The 19,780-nt window shown below is 43.2% G+C and overlaps 2 protein-coding genes across 2 annotated transcripts in view; one reads left to right on the top strand and one right to left on the bottom strand.

Annotated features, from left to right (window-relative positions):
- Positions 1 to 320, bottom strand: part of LOC120057176 (moesin-like) — a 37,682-nt gene extending 37,362 nt beyond the window's left edge. The window contains exon 1 of the mRNA XM_039005651.1: positions 52 to 320. Coding sequence (XP_038861579.1) covers positions 52 to 63 — 12 coding nt within the window. The 5' untranslated portion in view covers positions 64 to 320. The remainder of the gene's footprint in view (positions 1 to 51) is intronic.
- A 16,891-nt stretch (positions 321 to 17,211) lies between these two features.
- On the top strand, positions 17,212 to 18,627 carry LOC120056566 (ribosomal biogenesis protein LAS1L-like). Its single transcript, XM_039004753.1, has 2 exons — positions 17,212 to 17,598; positions 17,773 to 18,627. Exons 1-2 carry the CDS (start codon positions 17,535 to 17,537, stop codon positions 18,057 to 18,059), a joined length of 351 nt encoding a protein of 116 aa, XP_038860681.1. The 5' UTR covers positions 17,212 to 17,534; the 3' UTR covers positions 18,060 to 18,627.
- The last annotated feature ends 1,153 nt before the right edge of the window (positions 18,628 to 19,780 follow it).

Below are 19,780 nucleotides of genomic sequence, written 5' to 3'. Positions count from 1 at the left end.
TATGTGAACGTTGGAAATAAACTGTTCCCAAACACTAAAAAAATTACTCACCGTCTTTGGCATTTTTGCAGTTCTCGGTCTTCAGTCACTGATGTCAGGAATTGGATGATGGCAACAATGGAGTCAACTAAAACGTTTGTCCATTAGATAAGGTGCGCAATCTGAAATAGCGTCAGTCACGTTCAGTTAATGTTTGATTTCAAACTTTTCCCACAACCTAAAGAAGGCTACTCGTATTTTACTATTTCTGTGTTTCGCCTCAAAGTCGTGGTCCAGAGCTTGATTTCCTGCTAATAGCACTGTGACTGAAAAACCACACCCAACGCAATGAAGACATACTAAAAGTAGTTTTCAGCAGACTCCGCCTGTATTCTCATGACCCGTTATGCCTTTGTAAAACTCCAGTTAAACGTAAATAGTTTAACTATACTGAACAAAAATATAAGAGCAACTTGCAACAATGTCAACGATTTTACTGAGTTACAGTTCATATAAGGACATCGGTCAATTGAAATAAATAAATTATGGATCTATGGATTACGGATTAAATAAAGGTTAAAAAAATTTAAAAAGATATAATAATCTATAGATTTCACATAACTGGCAGTGGTGTAAAGTACTTACGTACTTATTTTTGACAACTTTTACTTTACTACATTCCTAAAGAAAATAATGTTATTTTTACTCCATACATTTTCCCCGACACCTAAAAGTACTCGTTACATTTTTAATGCTTAGCAGGGCAGGAAAATGGTCTAATTCACACACTTCTCAAGAGAACATCCCTGGTCATCTACTGCCTCTGATCTGGCGGACTCACTAAACACAAATGCTTTGTAAATTATGTCTGAGTGTTGGCGTCGTGTGCCCCTGGCTATCCGTCAATTAAAAAAAAAAAAAAAAAAAATGGTGCCATCTGGTTTGTTTATTGTAAAGGATTTTAAATTATTTATACTTTTACTTTTGATACTTAAATACATGTTATCAATTACATTTACTTTTGATACTTAAGTATATCTAAAACCAAATACTTTGACTTTTACTCGAGTAGTATTTTACAGGGTGACTTTCACTTTTATTTGAGTCATTTTATAATAACATGTTTACGTTTACTCAAGTATGACAATTGGGTACTTTTCCCCCCACTGATAACTGGGCAGGAGCACAGAAATACTCCTCAGGTTCATCTGCTGTCCGGGTGGCTGGTCTCAGACAATCCTGAAGGTGAAGAAGCCGGATGTGGAGGTCCTGGGCTGGCGTGGTTACACATGGTCGGTTGTGAGGCCGATTGGACATACTGCCAAATTCTCTAAAACGATGTTTGAGGTGGCATACGGTAGAGAAATGAACATTCAATTATTTGGCAACAATTCTGGTGGACATTCCTGCATGCCAATTGAACGCTCCCTCAACACTTGAGAAATCTGTGGCATTGTGTTGTGTGACAAAACTGCACATTTTAGAGTGGTCTTTTATTGTCCCCAGCACAAGGTGCGTCTGTGTAATTATCGTGCTGTTTAATAAGCTTCTTGATATGCCACACCTGGTCAGGTGGATGGATTATCTTGGCAAATGAGAAATGTTCACTAGAAGGGATGTAATAAAAATTTGTGCACAAAATTTGAGAGAAATAAGCTTTTTGTGCATATGTGTAATGGTTTTCTTCTGTGGAGGAAGGAGAGGACCAAAGCGCAGCGTGATTAGTGTTCATCATGTTTAATAAAAGACAATAAACTGAACACTTCCAAAAATACAAAACAACAAACGTGAAAACCGAAACAGTTCTATCTGGTGCAGACACACAAAGACTGAAGACAACCACCCACAAAACCCAACACAAAACAGGCTACCTAAATATGGTTCCCAATCAGAGACAACACAAAACACCTGCCTCTGATTGAGAACCATATCAGGCCAAACACAGAAATAGGAAAAACATAGAAATACAAAACTAGACTGCCCACCCCAACTCACGCCCTGACCATACTAAATAAAGACACAACAAAGGAAATAAAGGTCAGAACGTGACAGTATGGAAAAATTTGGGGATCTTTTATTTCAAATCATGAAACATGGGATCAACACTTAACATGTTGCGTTTATATTTTTGTTCAGTATAAATTCCTGGACTATAAATTAAAGCCAGGATATCCCTCCGAATTCTGATTGATGTAATTTCCCACATACCCTACAACTAGGCAGCTAGGCTACTATAAGTAGCCATTTAATTTTACTCCAGTTTATCAAGCTATAATAATGCAATTTTTAAAGTCACCTAAGCGACACTGTTTCTGGGACAGGCACACCGGATTGTTTATTTGATAACTGCCATTGCCTATTGCCTATTCTTTTCAACAAACATCTAGAGCTCAATTTCTATAATGGATTGAATATAAAGAACAGTTTTACAAAAATGATTCAACCTCAGAGGAGTTTTGTATTGTGACACATAGTCAGTCCTACACATGTGTAACACCCATATGAAAAACAGGCCTATTGAAGTCGACTTTCAAGCAATACAATCATCTGGATTTCATATGAAGTGAATTTTTGTGTATGCAAATACCTTATTGCATCCAGCCTCATTCCACTTCCCCTGACCCATGGACAAATATGGACACCTACTGAAATAATTACAGAAATAGGATAGGCCTGTAACCACTCATACAAATATGGGCCAGATGTCGATACCAGTAAGATAGACTGTACTGTACAAAAGCTATAATAATAGTAGCCTACAATATATTTGATTTCCTGTATAGGCCTATAATCCACAACAGCCAGCAGACGTATGAGAATAAATTACACCTCATTACTGTATGATTGAATAGCAGTCTGGGGTTTTATTCAAAATTCAAGAAATATTACTACATAGTGGACTACATTTTGTAGACTTTACCCTTTGCAAAAGTTTTTTTTAAATGGCGTTTAGTAGGCGTTCCCTAACGGAAATATGTAAATGTAAATATATCTGGCCTGCCAGATAGCTAGTTCCTCCCTTCCGGCCAGATAGCTAGGTCCTGCCGGCCGGCATGCTGGAAAGCTAGGTCCGGCGGGCTGGGCATATAGACGTCAGACACCTAGTTCCGGCTGGCCTTCCAGCATATCAGAAATCTAGGTCCGGCCGGCCAGCTAGATAGCTAGGTCTGGCTAGGTAAGGGATACACGTATTTGATCTTCAGATAATGTTATGCTGTTGCAAAATGACTATTTTGTTAGATAATCACAGAATAGTTGATCTGCGTTAGCTTAGCTTGTAGCTAGTTTGTGTTCAGTTGAGGTTGCACCGCTGTTTTCCGGTAAAAAAACAGCGGTTCCTTGATGTAAAATATTGGTATGCTGACAACACTCATATCGATCTAGAAAGCACAGCAAACCTGGTCAGATGTCAGATACTTGACAGATCAGGATAACTTCACACTGGCGACCTGGTTTTGCTTTATCGAACAGCGCTCGTGAGTTAGGAATCGCCATAGTGTCCTAACTCTATGTGAATTGCTTTGTTAACTTGTTTCAATATTCAAATGTTACATTATGTCACATGACAGGTTGGCAGCTGTATTGTTTGCAATCGTTGTTACAAATAATACTCACACAATCAACAATGTAGGGTGATTGCAGGGCCGGAGGCAGAATGAATCAGCTGGATTGTCACGCCCTGACCGTAGAGAGCCCTCGGGGTTCTCTATGGTGTTTTAGGTCAGGGCGTGACTAGGGGGTGTTCTAGTCTTTAATTTCTATGTTGGTGTGAGTATGGTTCCCAATTGGAGGCAGCTGATGATCGTTGCCTCTAATTGGGGATCATACTTAGTGTGGCCCTTTCCCACCTGCGTTGTAAGATATTGTTTCGTTTAGTGCTAATGTGCATTACGTACTGCACGTTCATTTTATCATTGTTGTTGTTTTGAAGGTTCACTTTAATAAATATGTGGAACTCTACGCACGCTGCGCCTTGGTCCGCTCATTTCTATCATGAACCTGAAATGGATGGGCATTTGATTTCCATAGGGGGGAACGTTTTTTTCACGGGGCCTCTTATTTGTACACTGCACAATAAAAAATAAAAAATTAACTAAAACCGCCCCTTCAAGCTAATTCTAACAGTGTAATTAATACATGTGATATTTGCTAAAGCAAAAATAAATATTTGGTTGTGTTTATGAAGGTCTTAGGTAACAGTAGAATACGATTTTTTACGCAAATAACACAAAAGCATTTTATTAGTTTACGTTAATGTAAGATATGTAAAAACAACACAAATTCAAGTGTTCAATATATTTTATTGCCTTTGTTACAACTATCAAACAGAAAGCATGTGTTGAAACACCAACCACCAAGACGTATGGTCAGCAAGATGCTCGGTCAAATTATGAAAACATCAGTAGCCTAAACATCATTACAGTATAAGCGCCAAGTGTGCTTGATTAATAGTGAAAATCATATACAAAAGCAATAACGGCATTATAATGAATATAAGTGTCAATATGACACGACAGCAGTTATTGTCAGATTTTGTCTTCACGCAATGGTATCAGTTGGAGCATGTGCATGTTACAAACAACAAAATCTGGTGAGTGCATTGCTGATGTTGTTTTTTTGCTTTATATGTAGGGCCTGCTCTCTCTTTTGAATAAAAGTGTGTGCTAAATGGCGTATATTATCCAGTGATGACATTTTGTGTTTATAATCCTGATAATCCAAACGGTGCCACAGTTTAATTTGTTGGTGGCACAGGCAGTGCGCACCGTTATGTATTTTTTGTGCTAAGGCCTCGGAGGTGTATTTTATTAATTTAATTTATTATTAATTTATTAACTAGGCAAATCAATTAAGAACAAATTCTTATTTACAATGATGGCCTACCCCGGCCTAATCACGTCTGGATGTGATACAGCCTGGATAGGTTCAGGCTGAGGCTCAGAATCCGAAATATAATCATCAGAGATATGATTAAGTATTCAGACCCCATCCCTTTTTCTACATTTTGTTACATTACAGCTTTATTCTAAAATGGATTAAATAAATAAAAATCCTCATCAATCTACACACAATACCCCATAATGACAAAGTGAAAACAGATTTTTTTGAATTTTTGCAAATATATTAAAAATGTAAAAGCAGATACCTTATTTTCATAAGTATTGAGACTTGATGAAAACCTGTTCCAGAGCGCTCAGGACCTCAGACTGGGCCAAAGGTTCACCTTCCAACAGGACAATGACCCTAAGCACATATCCAAGACAATGCAGGAGTGGCTTCGGGACAAGTCTCTGAATGTCCTTGAGTGGCCCAGCCAAAGCCTGGACTTGAACCCGATCGAAAATCTCTGGAGAGACTGGAAATTGCTGTGCTGCGACACTCCCCATCCAACCTGACAGAGCTTGAGAGGATCTGCAGAGAAAAATGGGAGAAACTCCACAAATACAGGTGTGCCAAGCTTATAGCGTCATACCCAAGAAGACTCGAGGCTGTAATCGCTGCCAAAGGTGCTTCAGCAAAGTATTGAGTAAAGAGATTGAATACTTATGTAAATGTGATTTTTAAAAACCTGTTTTTCCTTTGTCATTATGGGGTATTGTGTGTATATTTATGAGGGGGGGAAACTATTTAATCCATTTTAGAAGAAGGCTGTAATGCACTGTGCCTTCAGAAAGTATTCACACCATTTTAATTTTTCCACATTTTGTTGTGTTACAGCCTGTTTTTAAAATGTTGATTTTGTGTCACTGATCTACACACAATTCCCCATAATGTCAAAGCGGAATTTTTGAAATTAACAAACAATTAAAAGCTGAAATGTCTTCAGTCAATAACTAATCAAATCCTTTGTTATGGCAAGCCTAAATAAATTCAGGAGTAAATATGTGCTTAACAAAGTTGCATGGACTCATTCCATGTTCAATAATTGTGGTTAACATGATTTTTGAATGACTACCCCATCTCTGTACCCCACACATACGCATATCTGTAAGGTCCCTCAATTGAATAGTGTATTTTAAGCACAGATTCAACCACAATGACAAGGAAGGTTTTTGATAGAACATTTAAAAAATAAATGCTGAATATCCCTTTGAGCATGGTGAAGTTATTAATTAGGCTTGGTATGGTGTATCAATACACCCAGTCACTAAAAAGGTACAGGCATCCTTCCTAACTCAGTTGTCAGAGAGGAAGGAAATTGCTAAGGGATTTCACCATGAGGTCAATGGAGATTTTAAAACAGTTACAGAGTTTAATAGTTGTGATATGATAACTGAGGATGGATCAACAACATTGTTGTTACTCCACAATACTAACCTAAATGACCGAGGGAAAAGGATGTCTGTACAGAATGAAAATATTCCAAAACATGCATCCTGTTTGCAACAAGGCACTTAAGTAATACTGCAAAAAATGTGGTAAAGAAATTAACTTTTTTTCCTGAATACAAAGCGTTATGTTTGGGGCAAATCCAACACAACACATCACTGAGTACCACTTCATATTTTCAAGCATAGTGGTGGCTACATCATGTTATGGGTAGGCTTGTCATCGGTAAGGACTAGGGAGTTTTTTAGGATAAAAATAAACAGAATAGAGCTATAAGCACAGGCAAAATTCTAGAGGAAAACCTGTTTGTCTGCTTTTCAACAGACACAAATTCACCTTTCAGCAGGATAATAACCTAAAACACAAGGCCAAATCTACACTGCAGTTGCTTACCAAGACGACATTGAATGTTCTAGTTCTAGCCTAGCTACAGTTTTGACTTAAATCAGCTTGAAAATCTATGACAATTCAGGTGTGCAAAGCTCTTAGAGACTTATCCAAAAAGACACTGATATAATCACCACCAAAGGTGCTTCTACAAAGTATTGCTTCAATGGTGTGAATACTTATGCAAATTAGATATTTAATTTTCAATAAATTTGCTAACATTTCTAAAAACATGTTTTCACTTTGTCATTATGGGGTATTGTGTGTAGATGGGTGAGAAACAATCTATTTAATCCATTTTAAATTCAGGCTGTACACAAAAAATGTGGAATAAGTCAAGGGGTACGAATACTTTCCTGAAGGCACATTATATTTATATTCCAGATTCTGACATTTCTCATTATAATATTTCTATATTTCTTTATTCCTTTATTTTTATTTTTTGGGATTTGTATGTATTGTTTAAAAAAAAAATGTTACCTTTATTTAACTAGGCAAGTCAGTTAAGAACAAATTCTTATTTACAATGACGGCCTACCCCAGCCAAACCCGGACGACACTGGGCCAATTGTGTGCCGCCCTATGGGACTCCCAATCACAGCCGGATGTGATTCAGCCTGGTATTACTGTACCGTAGGAGCTAAGAACATAAGCATTTCGCTACACCCATGATAACATTTGCAAAATATGTGTACGTGACCAATAAAATGTCATTCATTTATAACCACACCATAACACTTTTCCTATGATTTGTGAGACTTGTGCACTCAACTCAATATACTATATTAATAGAGGGTCAAGACGTTCTGTCTGTTCTCTAGTCGTCACAGCATCTCCTCTCCCACATCTATACACAAGGGCCTCTCAAGAGAGACATTTTGTTATTAACATCACTGTAGAGTAATTTTTATAGAATATGGTTGTGTACTCATCCCAGCCTTTTACTGTGATGCCATTAAGTTGTGTTGAGGGGTAGGGTGGGTGCAATAAACAGGTGGCATGTGTGTTTTCCGGTTGTGACGCAATAGGGCTCAAAGCAATCATAGACTATACTTCTCTTTTCAATTCTATGATCTATACATTCGGTCCCAGAACATGAATTGTGAGCTTGGTCACCATTGCGGTGTTCTTTTGTTGTGTAGACGTTTGATTTTTCGTCATTTCCGGTCACAACTTGCAGACTTGTTTATGTGTTGCTGTGCGTTTTGTTGCCAACCTTACTTTGCTACCTGACAACTTTACGGTTTTTACTTTTTAATTACCGTTTATATTTTTTGTTTTTCCCTCACTGAACTTTTTTTCATTCAACTTTTTCACTCCGGACGCTTTATCTGGACATGGTTCGTCAGGACTTCCAACAGCCGAAGCTAAGTAGTAACATTAACATGATGCCTTCTAATTGCAGTCGCTGTACTCATAATATACAGGAGAACGATCGGCTTACGGCGAGGATAGCTGTGCTGCAAGCCCAGCTTCAGACGCAATCGTTAGGCAAGGGTAATTTCAGTGTAGGAAAGGATGAAACAACGTCTGTGCCACCAGTAAGTACAGATAGTAACGTTAGTATAAATCCTCTCGCACGGTCCCCGCAGCCGGACAACTTTCTCATGGCTTCTGGAGGGAAATGCTGTAGGAATGCTCAACCGGTGACGCTCATTCAGCCGACAGAAACTTTCAACCGGTTTTCCCCATTAAGCAACGGGTCGAAGTCTGAGGCCAAGCCTTCTCCGGTCCCTACTCCTCCCGTTATGGGGTCTGAGACGCCGAAGCTTCCCACCATTAGCTCTGACAAATTGAAAACCCTAGTCATTGGCGACTCCATTACCCGCAGTATTAGACTTAAAACGAATCATCCAGCGATCATACACTGTTTACCAGGGGGCAGGGCTACCTACGTTAAGGCTAATCTGAAGATGGTGCTGGCTAAGGCTAAAACTGGCGAGTGTAGAAAATATAGAGATATTGTTATCCACGTCGGCACCAACGATGTTAGGATGAAACAAATCAACTAGAAAGATGTGTCGGCATCGAGTAATTGTCTCTGGCCCCCTCCGAGTTAGGGGGAGTGATGAGCTCTACAGCAGTCTCACAACTCAATCGTTGGTTGAAAACTGTTTTCTGCCCCTCCCAAAAGATAGAATTTGTAGATAATTCGCCCTCTTTCTGGGACTCACCCACAAACAGGACCAAGCCTGGCCTGCTAAGGAGTGACGGACTCCATCCTAGCTGGAGGGGTGCACTCATCTTATCTACCAACATAGACAGGGCTCTAACTCCTCTAGCTCCACAATGAAATAGTGTGCAGGCCAAGCAGCAGGCTGTTAGCTTAGTGGAGTCTGCCACTAGCACAGTCAGTGTAGTCAGCTCAGCTATCCCCATTGAGACCGTGTCTGTGTCTCGACCTAGGTTGGGCAAAACTAAACATGGCGGTGTTCGCCTTAGCAATCTCACTAGAATAAAGACCTCCTCCATTCCTGCCATTATTGAAAGAGATCGTGATACCTCACATCTCAAAATAGGGCTACTTAATGTTAGATCCCTCACTTCAAAGGCAGTTATAGTCAATGGACGGCTCTGGCTGGTCCTGGCTGGACGGCTCTGGCTGGTCCTGGCTGGACGGCTCTGGCTGGTCCTGGCTGGACGGCTCTGGCTGGTCCTGGCTGGACGGCTCTGAAGGCTCGGGACAGACGGGCAGCTCTGAACAGACGGGCAGCTCTGACGGCTCGGGACAGACGGGCAGCTCTGAACAGACGGGCAGCTCTGACGGCTCGGGACAGACGGGCAGCGCTGGGCAGGCAGACAGTTCAGACCACGCTGGGCAGGCAGACAGTTCAGGCAGCGCTGAGCAGGCAAGCAGCGCAGGCGGCGTTGGGCAGACGGCCGACTCTGACCTGCTGAGGCGTACAGTAGGCCTGGTGCGTGGTGCCGGAACTGGAGGCACTGGGCTGGAGACACGCACCACAGGGAGAGTGCGTGGAGGAGGAACAGGGCTCTGGAAACGCACTGGAAGCCTGGTGCGTGGTGTTGGCACTGATGGTACTGGGCTGGGGTGGGAAGGTGGCGCCGGATATACCGGACCGTGAAGGAGGACCCGCGCTCTTGAGCACCGAGCCTCCCCAACCCTACCAGGTTGAATGGTCCCCGTAGCCCTGCCAGTGCGGCGAGGTGGAATAGCCCGCACTGGGCTATGCAGGCGAACCGGGGACACCACCTGTAAGGCTGGTGCCATGTACGCCGGCCCGAGGAGACGTACTGGAGGCCAGATATGTTGGGCCGGCTTCATGGCACCCGGCTCGATGCCCAAGATAGCCCTCCCAGTGCGGCAAGGTGGAATAGCCCGCACTGGGCTAAGCACGCGTACTGGGGACACCGTGCGCTCCACCGCATAACACGGTGTCTGACCAGTACGACGCCCTCTCACTCCACGGTAAGCCCGGGGAGTTGGCTCGGGTATCCAACCCGGCTTCGCCACCCTCCCCTTAAGCCCCCCCCCCAAGAAATTTTTGGGTGAGCCTCTCGGGCTTCCAGCCGCTCTGCCTTGCTTTCGCCTCATAAAACCTCCTCTCCGCTTTCGCTGCCTCCAGCTCCGCTTTGGGGCGGCGACACTCCACTGGCTCTGCCCAGGGTCCTTTACCGTCTAGGATTTCCTCCCAAGTCCATTCCTCTTTTCCCCATTGCTGTTGTTCCTGCCTTCCTTCTCCACTCCGCTTGATCCTGTTTTGGTGGGTGTTTCTGTAACGGCTGTCGTAGTCGTTCTCCTCCTCAGACGAGGAGGAGCATGGATCGGACCAAGATGCGGAGTGGTAAGTATTCATGTTTTAATGGAAAACAACAAACACTACAAATTACAAAACCCAACAAACGTGACTAACCTGAAACAGTCCTGTGTGGCCCAAACACTGACACAGGAACAAACACCCACAAAACACAAGTGAAACCCTGGCTGCCTTAGTATGATTCTCAATCAGGGACAACGATTAACAGCTGTCTCTGATTGAGAATCATACCAGGCCGAACACAAAATCCCAACATAGAAAATCAAACCTAGACCAACCCACCCAACTCACGCCCTGACCAACTAAAACAAATACATGACAAAGGAAAACAGGTCAGGAACGTGACAATATCCTGAGGCTGCATTCATTGTAGCTGGGGATTTTAACAAGGCTAATCTAAAAACAAGACTCCCTAAATTCTATCAGCATATCGATTGCGCAACCAGGGCTGGTAAAACCCTGGATCATTGTTATTCTAACTTCCGCGTCGCAGAAGGCCCTCCCCCGCCCTCCTTTCGGAAAAGCTGACCACGACTCCATTTTGTTGCTTCCAGCCTACAGACAGAAACTAAAACAAGAAGCTCCCGCGCTCAGGTCTGTTCAACGCTGGTTTGACCAATCTGTTTCCACGCTTCAAGACTGCTTCGATCACGTGGATTGGGATTTGTTCCGCATTGCGTCCAACAACAACATTGACGAATACGCTGATTCGGTGAGCGAGTTCATTAGAAAGTGCATCGGCGATGTCGTACCCACAGCAACTATTAAAACATTCCCAAACCAGAAACCGTGGATTGATGGCAGCATTTGCGCGAAACTGAAAGCGCGAACCACTGCTTTTAACCAGGGCAAGGTGACCGGAAACATGACCGAATACAAACAGTGTAGCTATTTCTTCCGCAAGGCAATCAAACAAGCTACGCGTCAGTATAGAGACAAAGTAGAGTTGCAATTCAACGGCTCAGACACAAGAGGTATGTGGCAGGGTCTACAGTCAATCACGGATTACAAAAAGAAAACCAGCCCCGTCGCGGACCAGGATGTCTTGCTCCCAGACAGACTAAATAACTTCTTTGCTCGCTTTGAGGACAATACAGTGCCACTGACACGGCCCGCTACCAAAAACTGCAGACTCTCCTTCACTGCAGCCAACGTGAGTAAAACATTTAAACGTGTTAACCCTCGCAAGGCTGCAGGCCCAGACGGCATCCCCAGCCGCGTCCTCAGAGCATGCGCAGACCAGCTGGCTGGTGTGTTTACGGACATATTCAATCAATCCTTATCCCAGTCTGCTGTTCCCACATTTCCTGTTCCCAAGAAAGCTAAGGTAACTGAGCTAAACGACTACCGTCCCGTAGCACTCACTTCCGTCATCATGAAGTGCTTTGAGAGACTAGTCAAGGACCATATCACCTCCACCCTACCTGACACCCTAGACCCACTCCAATTTGCTTACCGCCCCAATAGGTCCACAGACAACGCAATCGCAACCACACTGCACACTGCCCTAACCCATCTGGACAAGAGGAATACCTATGTGAGAATGCTGTTCATTGACTACAGCTCAGCATTTAACACCATAGTACCCTCGTCATCAAGCTCGAGACCCTGGGTCTCGACCCCGCCCTGTGCAACTGGGTACTGGACTTCCTGACGGGCCACCCCCAGGTGGTGAGGGTAGGTAACAACATCTCCACCCCACTGATCCTCAACACTGGGGCCCCACAAGGGTGCGTTCTGAGCCCTCTGCTGTACTCCCTGTTCACCCACGACTGCGTGGCCATGCACGCCTCCAACTCAATCATCAAGTTTGCGGACGACACTACAGTGGTAGGCTTGATTACCTACAATGACGAGACGGCCTACAGTGAGGAGGTGAGGGCCCTCGGAGTGTGGTGTCAGGAAAATAACCTCACACTCAACGTCAACAAAACAAAGGAGATGATTGTGGACTTCAGGAAACAGCAGAGGGAGCACCCCCCTATCCACATCGACGGGACAGTAGTGGAGAGGGTAGTAAGTTTTAAGTTCCTCGGCCTACACATCACGGACAAACTGAATTGTTCCACCCACACAGACAGCGTTGTGAAGAAGGCGCAGCAGCGCCTCTTCAACCTCAGGAGTCTGAAGAAATTCGGCTTGTCACCAAAAGCACTCACAAACTTCTACAGATGCACAATCGAGAGCATCCTGTCGGGCTGTATCACCGCCTGGTACGGCAACTGCTCCGCCCACAACCACAAGGCTCTCCAGAGGGTAGTGAGGTCTGCACAACGCATCACTGGGGGCAAACTACCTGCCCTCCAGGACACCTACACCACCCGATGTCACAGGAAGGCCATAAAGATCATCAAGGACAACAACCACCCGATCCACTGCCTGTTCACCCCGCTATCATCCAGAAGGCGAGGTCAGTACAGGTGCATCAAAGCAGGGACCGAGAGACTGAAAAACAGCTTCTATCTCAAGGCCATCAGACTGTTAAACAGCCACCACTAACATCGAGTGGCTGCTGCCAACATACTGACTCAACTCCAGCTCACTTTAATAATGGAAATTGATAAAAAATGTATCACTAGCCACTTTAAACAATGCCACTTAATATAATGTATATGTATATACTGTACTCTATATCATCTACTGCATCTTGCCATCTTTATGTAATACATGTATCACTAGCCACTTTAAACTATGCACTTTTATGTTTACATACCCTACATTACTCATCTCATATGTATATACTGTACTCGATACCATCTACTGCATCTTGCTTATGCCGTTCTGTACCATCACTCATTCATATATCTTTATGTACATATTCTTTATCCCTTTACACTTGTGTGTATAAGGTAGTAGTTGTGGAATTGTTAGGTTAGATTACTCGTTGGTTATTACTGCATTGTCGGAACTAGAAGCACAAGCATTTCGCTACACTCGCATTAACATCTGCTATTTGCTATTTATTTGTCACGTGTATGTGACAAATAAAATTTGATTTGATTTGACCATATCCCCCGCGCATCCCGCAAAGGCGGAGGTGTTGCTAACATTTACGATAGCAAATTTCAATTTACCAACAAAAAAAAAAGACGTTTTTGTCTTTTGAGCTTCTAGTCATGAAATCTATGCAGTCACTTTTTATAGCTACTGTTTACAGGCCTCCTGGGCCATATACAGTGTTCCTCACTGAGTTCCCTGAATTCCTATCGGACCTTGTACTCATAGCAGATAATATTCTAATTTTTGGTGATTTTAATATTCACATGGAAAAGTCCACAGACCCACTCCAAAAGGCTTTCGGAGCCATCATCGACTCAGTGGGTTTTGTCCAACATGTCTCTGGACCTACTCACTGTCACAGTCATACTCTGGACCTAGTTTTGTCCCATGGAATAAATGTTGTGGATCTTAATGTTTTTCCTCATAATCCTGGACTATCGGACCACCATTTTATTACGTTTGCAATCGCAACAAATAATCTGCTCAGACCCCAACCAAGGAGCATCAAAAGTTGTGCAATAAATTCTCAGACAAACCAAAGATTCCTTGATGCCCTTCCAGACTCCCTCTGCCTACTCAAGGACGTCAGAGGACAAAAATCAGTTAACCACCTAACTGAGGAACTCAATTTAACCTTGCGCAATACCCTAGATGCAATTGCACCCCTAAAAACTAAAAACATTTGTCATAAGAAACTAGCTCCCTGGTATACAGAAAATACCCGAGCTCTGAAGCAAGCTTCCAGAAAATTGGAACGGAAATGGCGCCACACCAAACTGGAAGTCTTCCGACTAGCTTGGAAAGACAGTACCATGCAGTATCGAAGAGCCCTCACTGCTGCTCGATCATCCTATTTTTCCAACTTAATTGAGGAAAATAAGAGCAATCCAAAATGTATTTTTGATACTGTCGCAAAGCTAACTAAAAAGCAGCATTCCCCAAGAGAGGGTGGCTTTCACTTCAGCAGTAATAAATTCATGAACTTCTTTGAGGAAAAGATCATGATCATTAGAAAGCAAATTACGGACTCCTCTTTAAATCTGCGTATTACTCCAAAGCTCAGTTGTCCTGAGTCTGCACAACTCTGCCAGGACCTAGGATCAAGAGAGACACTCAAGTGTTTTAGTACTATATCTCTTGACACAATGATGAAAATAATCATGGCCTCTAAACCTTCAAGCTGCATACTGGACCCTATTCCAACTAAACTACTGAAATAGCTGCTTCCTGTGCTCGGCCCTCCTATGTTGAACATAATAAACTGCTCTCTATCCACCGGATGTGTACCAAACTCACTAAAAGTGGCAGTAATAAAGCCTCTCTTGAAAAAGCCAAACCTTGACCCAGAAAATATAAAAAACTATCGGCTTATATCGAATCTTCCATTCCTCTCAAAATTTTTTGAAAAAGCTGTTGCACAGCAACTCACTGCCTTCCTGAAGACAAACAATGTATACGAAATGCTTCAGTCTGATTTTAGACCCCATCATAGCACTGAGACTGCACTTGTGAAGGTGGTAAATGACCTTTTAATGGCGTCAGACCGAGGCTCTGCATTTGTCCTCGCGCTCCTAGACCTTAGTGCTGCTTTTGATACCATCAATCACCACCTTTGAAGAGATTGGAAACCCAAATTGGTCTACACGGTCAAGTTCTGGCCTGGTTTAGATCTTATCTGTCGGAAAGATATCAGTTTGTCTCTGTGAATGGTTTGTCCTCTGACAAATCAACTGTAAATTTCGGTGTTCCTCAAGATTCCGTTTTAGGACCACTATTGTTTTCACTATATATTTTACCTCTTGGGGATGTCATTCGAAAACATAATGTTAACTTTCACTGCTATGCGGATGACACACAGCTGTACATTTCAATGAAACATGGTGAAGCCCCAAAATTGCCCGTGCTAGAAGCCTGTGTTTCAGACATAAGGAAGTGGATGGCTGCAAACTTTCTACTTTTAAACTCGGACAAAACAGAGATGCTTGTTCTAGGTCCCAAGAAACAAAGAGATCTTCTGTTGAATCTGACAATTAATCTTGATGGTTGTACAGTCGTCTCAAATAAAACTGTGAAGGACCTCGGCGTTACTCTGGACCCTGATCTCTCTTTTGACGAACATATCAAGACTGTTTCAAGGACAGCTTTTTTCCATCTACGTAACATTGCAAAAATCAGAAACTTTATGTCCAAAAATGATGCAGAAAAATGTATCCATGCTTTTGTTACTTCTAGGTTAGACTACTGCAATGCTCTACTTTCTGGCTACCCGGATAAAGCACTAAATAAACTTCAGTTAGTGCTAAATACGGCTGCTAGAATCCTGACTAGAACCAAAAAAATGTATCATATTACTCCAGTGCTAGCCTCCCTACACTGGCTTCCTGTTAAGGCAAGGGCTGATTTCAAGGTTTTACTGCTAACCTACAAAGCATTACATGGGCTTGCTCCTACCTATCTTTCCGATTTGGTCCTGCCGTACATACCTACACATACGCTACGGTCACAAGACACAGGCCTCCTAATTGTCCCTAGAATTTCTAAGCAAACAGCTGGAGGCAGGGCTTTCTCCTATAGAGCTCCATTTCTATGGAATGGTCTGCCTACCCATGTGAGAGACGCAGACTCGGTCTCAACCTTTAAGTCTTTACTGAAGACTCATCTCTTCAGTAGGTCATATGATTGAGTTTAGTCTGGCCCAGGAGTGTGAACGTGAACGGAAAGGCTCTGGAGCAATGAACCGCCCTTGCTGTCTCTGCCTGGCCAGTTCCCCTCTCTCCACTGGGATTCTCTGCCTCTAACCCTATTACAGGGGCTGAGTCACTGGCTTACTGGTGCTCTTCCATGCCGTCCCTAGGAGGGGTGCATCACTTGAGTGGGTTGAGTCACCGACGTGATCTTCCGGTCTGGGTGGGCGCCCCTTGGGTTGTGCCGTGGCGGAGATCTTTGTGGGCTATACTCGGCCTTGTCTCAGGATGGTAAGTTGGTGGTTGAAGATATCCCTCTAGTGGTGTGGGGGCTGTGCTTTGGCAAAGTGGGTGGGGTTATATCCTGCCTGTTTGGCTCTGTCCGGGGGTATCATCGGATGGGGCCACAGTGTCTCCTGACCCCTCCTGTCTCAGCCTCCAGTATTTATGCTGCAGTAGTTTATGTGTCGGGGGCTAGGGTCAGTCTGTTATATCTGTAGTACTTCTCCTGTTTTATCCGGTGTCCTGTGTGAATTTAAGTATGCTCTCTCTAATTCTCTCTTTCTTTCTCTCTCTCGGAGGACCTGAGCCCTAGGACCATGCCTCAGGACTACCAGTCCACCTGGCCGTGCTGCTGCTCCAGTTTCAACTGTTCTGCCTGCGGCTATGGAACCCTGACCTGTTCACCGGACGTGCTACCTGTCCCAGACCTGCTGTTTTCAACTCTCTAGAGACAGCAGGAGCGGTAGAGTTACTCTTAATGATCGGCTATGAAAAGCCAACTGACATTTACTCCTGAGGTGCTGACTTGTTGCACCCTTGACAACTACTGTGATTATTATTATTTGACCATGCTGGTCATTTATGAACATTTGAACATCTTGGCCATGTTCTGTTATAATCTCCACCCGGCACAGCCAGAAGAGGACTGGCCACCCCTCATAGCCTGGTTCCTCTCTAGGTTTCTTCCTAGGTTTTGGCCTTTCTAGGGAGTTTTTCCTAGCCACCGTGCTTCTACACCTGCATTGCTTGCTGTTTGGGGTTTTAGGCTGGGTTTCTGTCCAGCACTTTGAGATATCAGCTGATGTAAGAAGGGCTATATAAATACATTTGATTTGATTTGAAGGATTTCTAGAGGAAGACAAACAGAAGAGCTTGTGGCCAGCACCCTCTGCAGACATGAGCTGGATCCTTGCCCAGATCAAGCACTTTGCACTAGTCTGAGTCAGTTAACACATTCATTGGTATTGTAATAGTTATGTCAACTCGACAAACTGCATCAGATTGTATTTAACAAATAATAATTGTATTGAAATGGAAAAGCTCCAGGCCCTCATTGTTCTTTTCCCCACATAGTGAAATACTAATATATGCATTGATGGAGGATGGAGTCATGGTTCCAACCATTGTACAGCTGGAGTCACTTGGTGTTGACCCCTCAGGTAAGACTGGGATTAGGTTGTTTTCCCCCAATAAAGTTCTTAAAATAAATCTGTGTAAATTCTATGATTAATTTATTGATGAATGGATGTTGTAGTAATACTGGGGTCATGTCAAAAATAGTGTAAGCCATACACACTTACCTTACTAAGAGAAGAATGCCTTCGTTTTTTAAGAAAATGCCTACCCCACTGCTCCCGGCCTTCCTCGAGTCGTCCTGCATTTCTGGCTGCCCCTCCTGAAGGCTCTCAACTCTCAGCTCTTTATTCACTTCCTCCTGGAGAAACTGTTTGTGGAGCTGCAGCAGCTCTCTGAAGAAGTCCAGAAACACAGACCCTTCTATATTGCTGGGTGGATCTCTGAGGTCATCCTCTGCAACGCCAACTGTACAATCATGTTCTACCCCAATAATAAACTAAATTTAAAGACAAAACAGTGCCAGATTTACCTGATAACATTATGAATCAAAAAGCCAAAGGAATGCCAGACTGGAGGACAAGATCTTCATGAATCGTATCCAGCTGAGGTGGCAGCAACTCCTTGCAGCATGTCTGAACGCTCCGTGTGGCCATGCCTCACCTGCTCCAGCAGCAACTGACTTAATTATGTACACACATCACTTATTGTATTCTCTACTGCGCTGTACCAGCTTATGACAAATATTTTCTGCCATTATGTTTGAAAATGACTTACTGTTTGAACTTTTGGTATCCTGGTGGACATGGAGCACCTGATGCCTTTGGACACCTGACAGAAGCTACTCAGACTGAGTAGTATCTACACCCAGGGAGCAGACTCAGGGTATGATCCTTCCATTGAGCACGCAGATCAGCCTAGCTGTATCTCAACCTAGCTGTATCTACACCCTGAAGAGCCTGCATGAGAAGCTGCGGCTGCAGTCTAGACGCCAGGTTCACACGATGTGCCCAGGCACCGTGTCTGACCCATGCAAGGCCCAGCCAGAGAGGATGGAGGACGTCCAAGAGTACCTGAGCCCATTTGTCCTGGCCGAGAGGGCCGCGGAACTCAGGGGTTCTCCCTGGCAACTTTGCACAGGTCAGTTCAGTTGTCATGCCAATTTGCAGAACATGAATGTGATTGGATATTCTGATTCCATGTTATTTAATTATATCTAAATAGGATTGTATTGATAAACAATAATCAACTTACAATGCATTTTGTGTTCTCGCCTCTTTAGACAAAGTCCAGTGAAAGAACACTTGGGAAAGTCCCAGGCCGAGGACCGGCCTGATGGTGAATAACTTCTCTACCATGACCGTGTTTGACCATCAGGTGGAGATTACAAGTCAGCACGATGCACATGCAGGCTAAGAAACAACAAAACATCAGTTATACTCTAAATCAGTTGGCTTCCATAGAAATATAACTAGAAATATAGAAGGGTTGGTTGTTTAACAACAAAAACATTGCATGCGCAACCATGGGGCAAAACAGATGAGGTTGGCTGGCTTACATTGTTGACAACATGTAAGCTATATTTCATCTCCACTGTTTAATGAAAACAAATACATTTGCACAATGACCACTTATATCTCAAATACATCGTTACAGTTGTTGGTTCACTAGCTAGCGAATTTTAACATTGACATGAAATCACTCAAAACACCTCAAAACAAGACATAGTAATAAGATGAAACGAGTCACTTACGATTGCACACATTGCAGTTTGTCATTCTTGCTATCAATCTAGCCAGTAAAATCACAACCAGCTGACCTCTGCCCCATGGAAGCACGCACATCGTTTGTGACGTTTTCAGCCAACCCATCTATGAGTAAGCAATAGATCAATGCAAACATAAGGTTCCCCTCATCACTTTTATGCCACTAATATGTATCTGAATTACAATTGATAAATTCTTATGAATTATAGTCAGTCAGAACAGTTTATTATTATATATTTTTTAAATCTAGTGGCATATAAATCAAAGTTAATTTGTCATAAGCACAGAATACAGAGTAGTGTACACTGTACACTACTTTGCAGACATGAGCTGGATACTTGCAAGCTCTCCTCAGTGACTATACAATGGTGACTTGTCAGCAGCCATCCTGCACCCCTCTGCTGGCCCTTGGATGAGGGACTGCTGTAGAATATCAAAATGCTGTTAAAAATGTGACATCTGAAAGAAGATGAAATGCTTGATAGGGCCAACAAAATAACAC

The sequence above is a fragment of the Salvelinus namaycush genome, chromosome 12, assembly GCF_016432855.1.
Source record: "Salvelinus namaycush isolate Seneca chromosome 12, SaNama_1.0, whole genome shotgun sequence".
Taxonomy (NCBI): domain Eukaryota; kingdom Metazoa; phylum Chordata; class Actinopteri; order Salmoniformes; family Salmonidae; genus Salvelinus; species Salvelinus namaycush.
Note: the sequence above shows the minus strand (reverse complement) of the source record. Positions and strands in the feature narration are given on the sequence as shown.

Bases quoted from the DNA above. Each gene is read 5' to 3' on its own strand.
- LOC120056566 (XM_039004753.1), top strand. From the start codon at position 17,535: ATGGAGGATGGAGTCATGGTTCCAACCATTGTACAGCTGGAGTCACTT. The intron at 17,599-17,772 runs GTAAGACTGGGA...TCGTTTTTTAAG, and splicing joins ACTTGGTGTTGACCCCTCAG to AAAATGCCTACCCCACTGCT.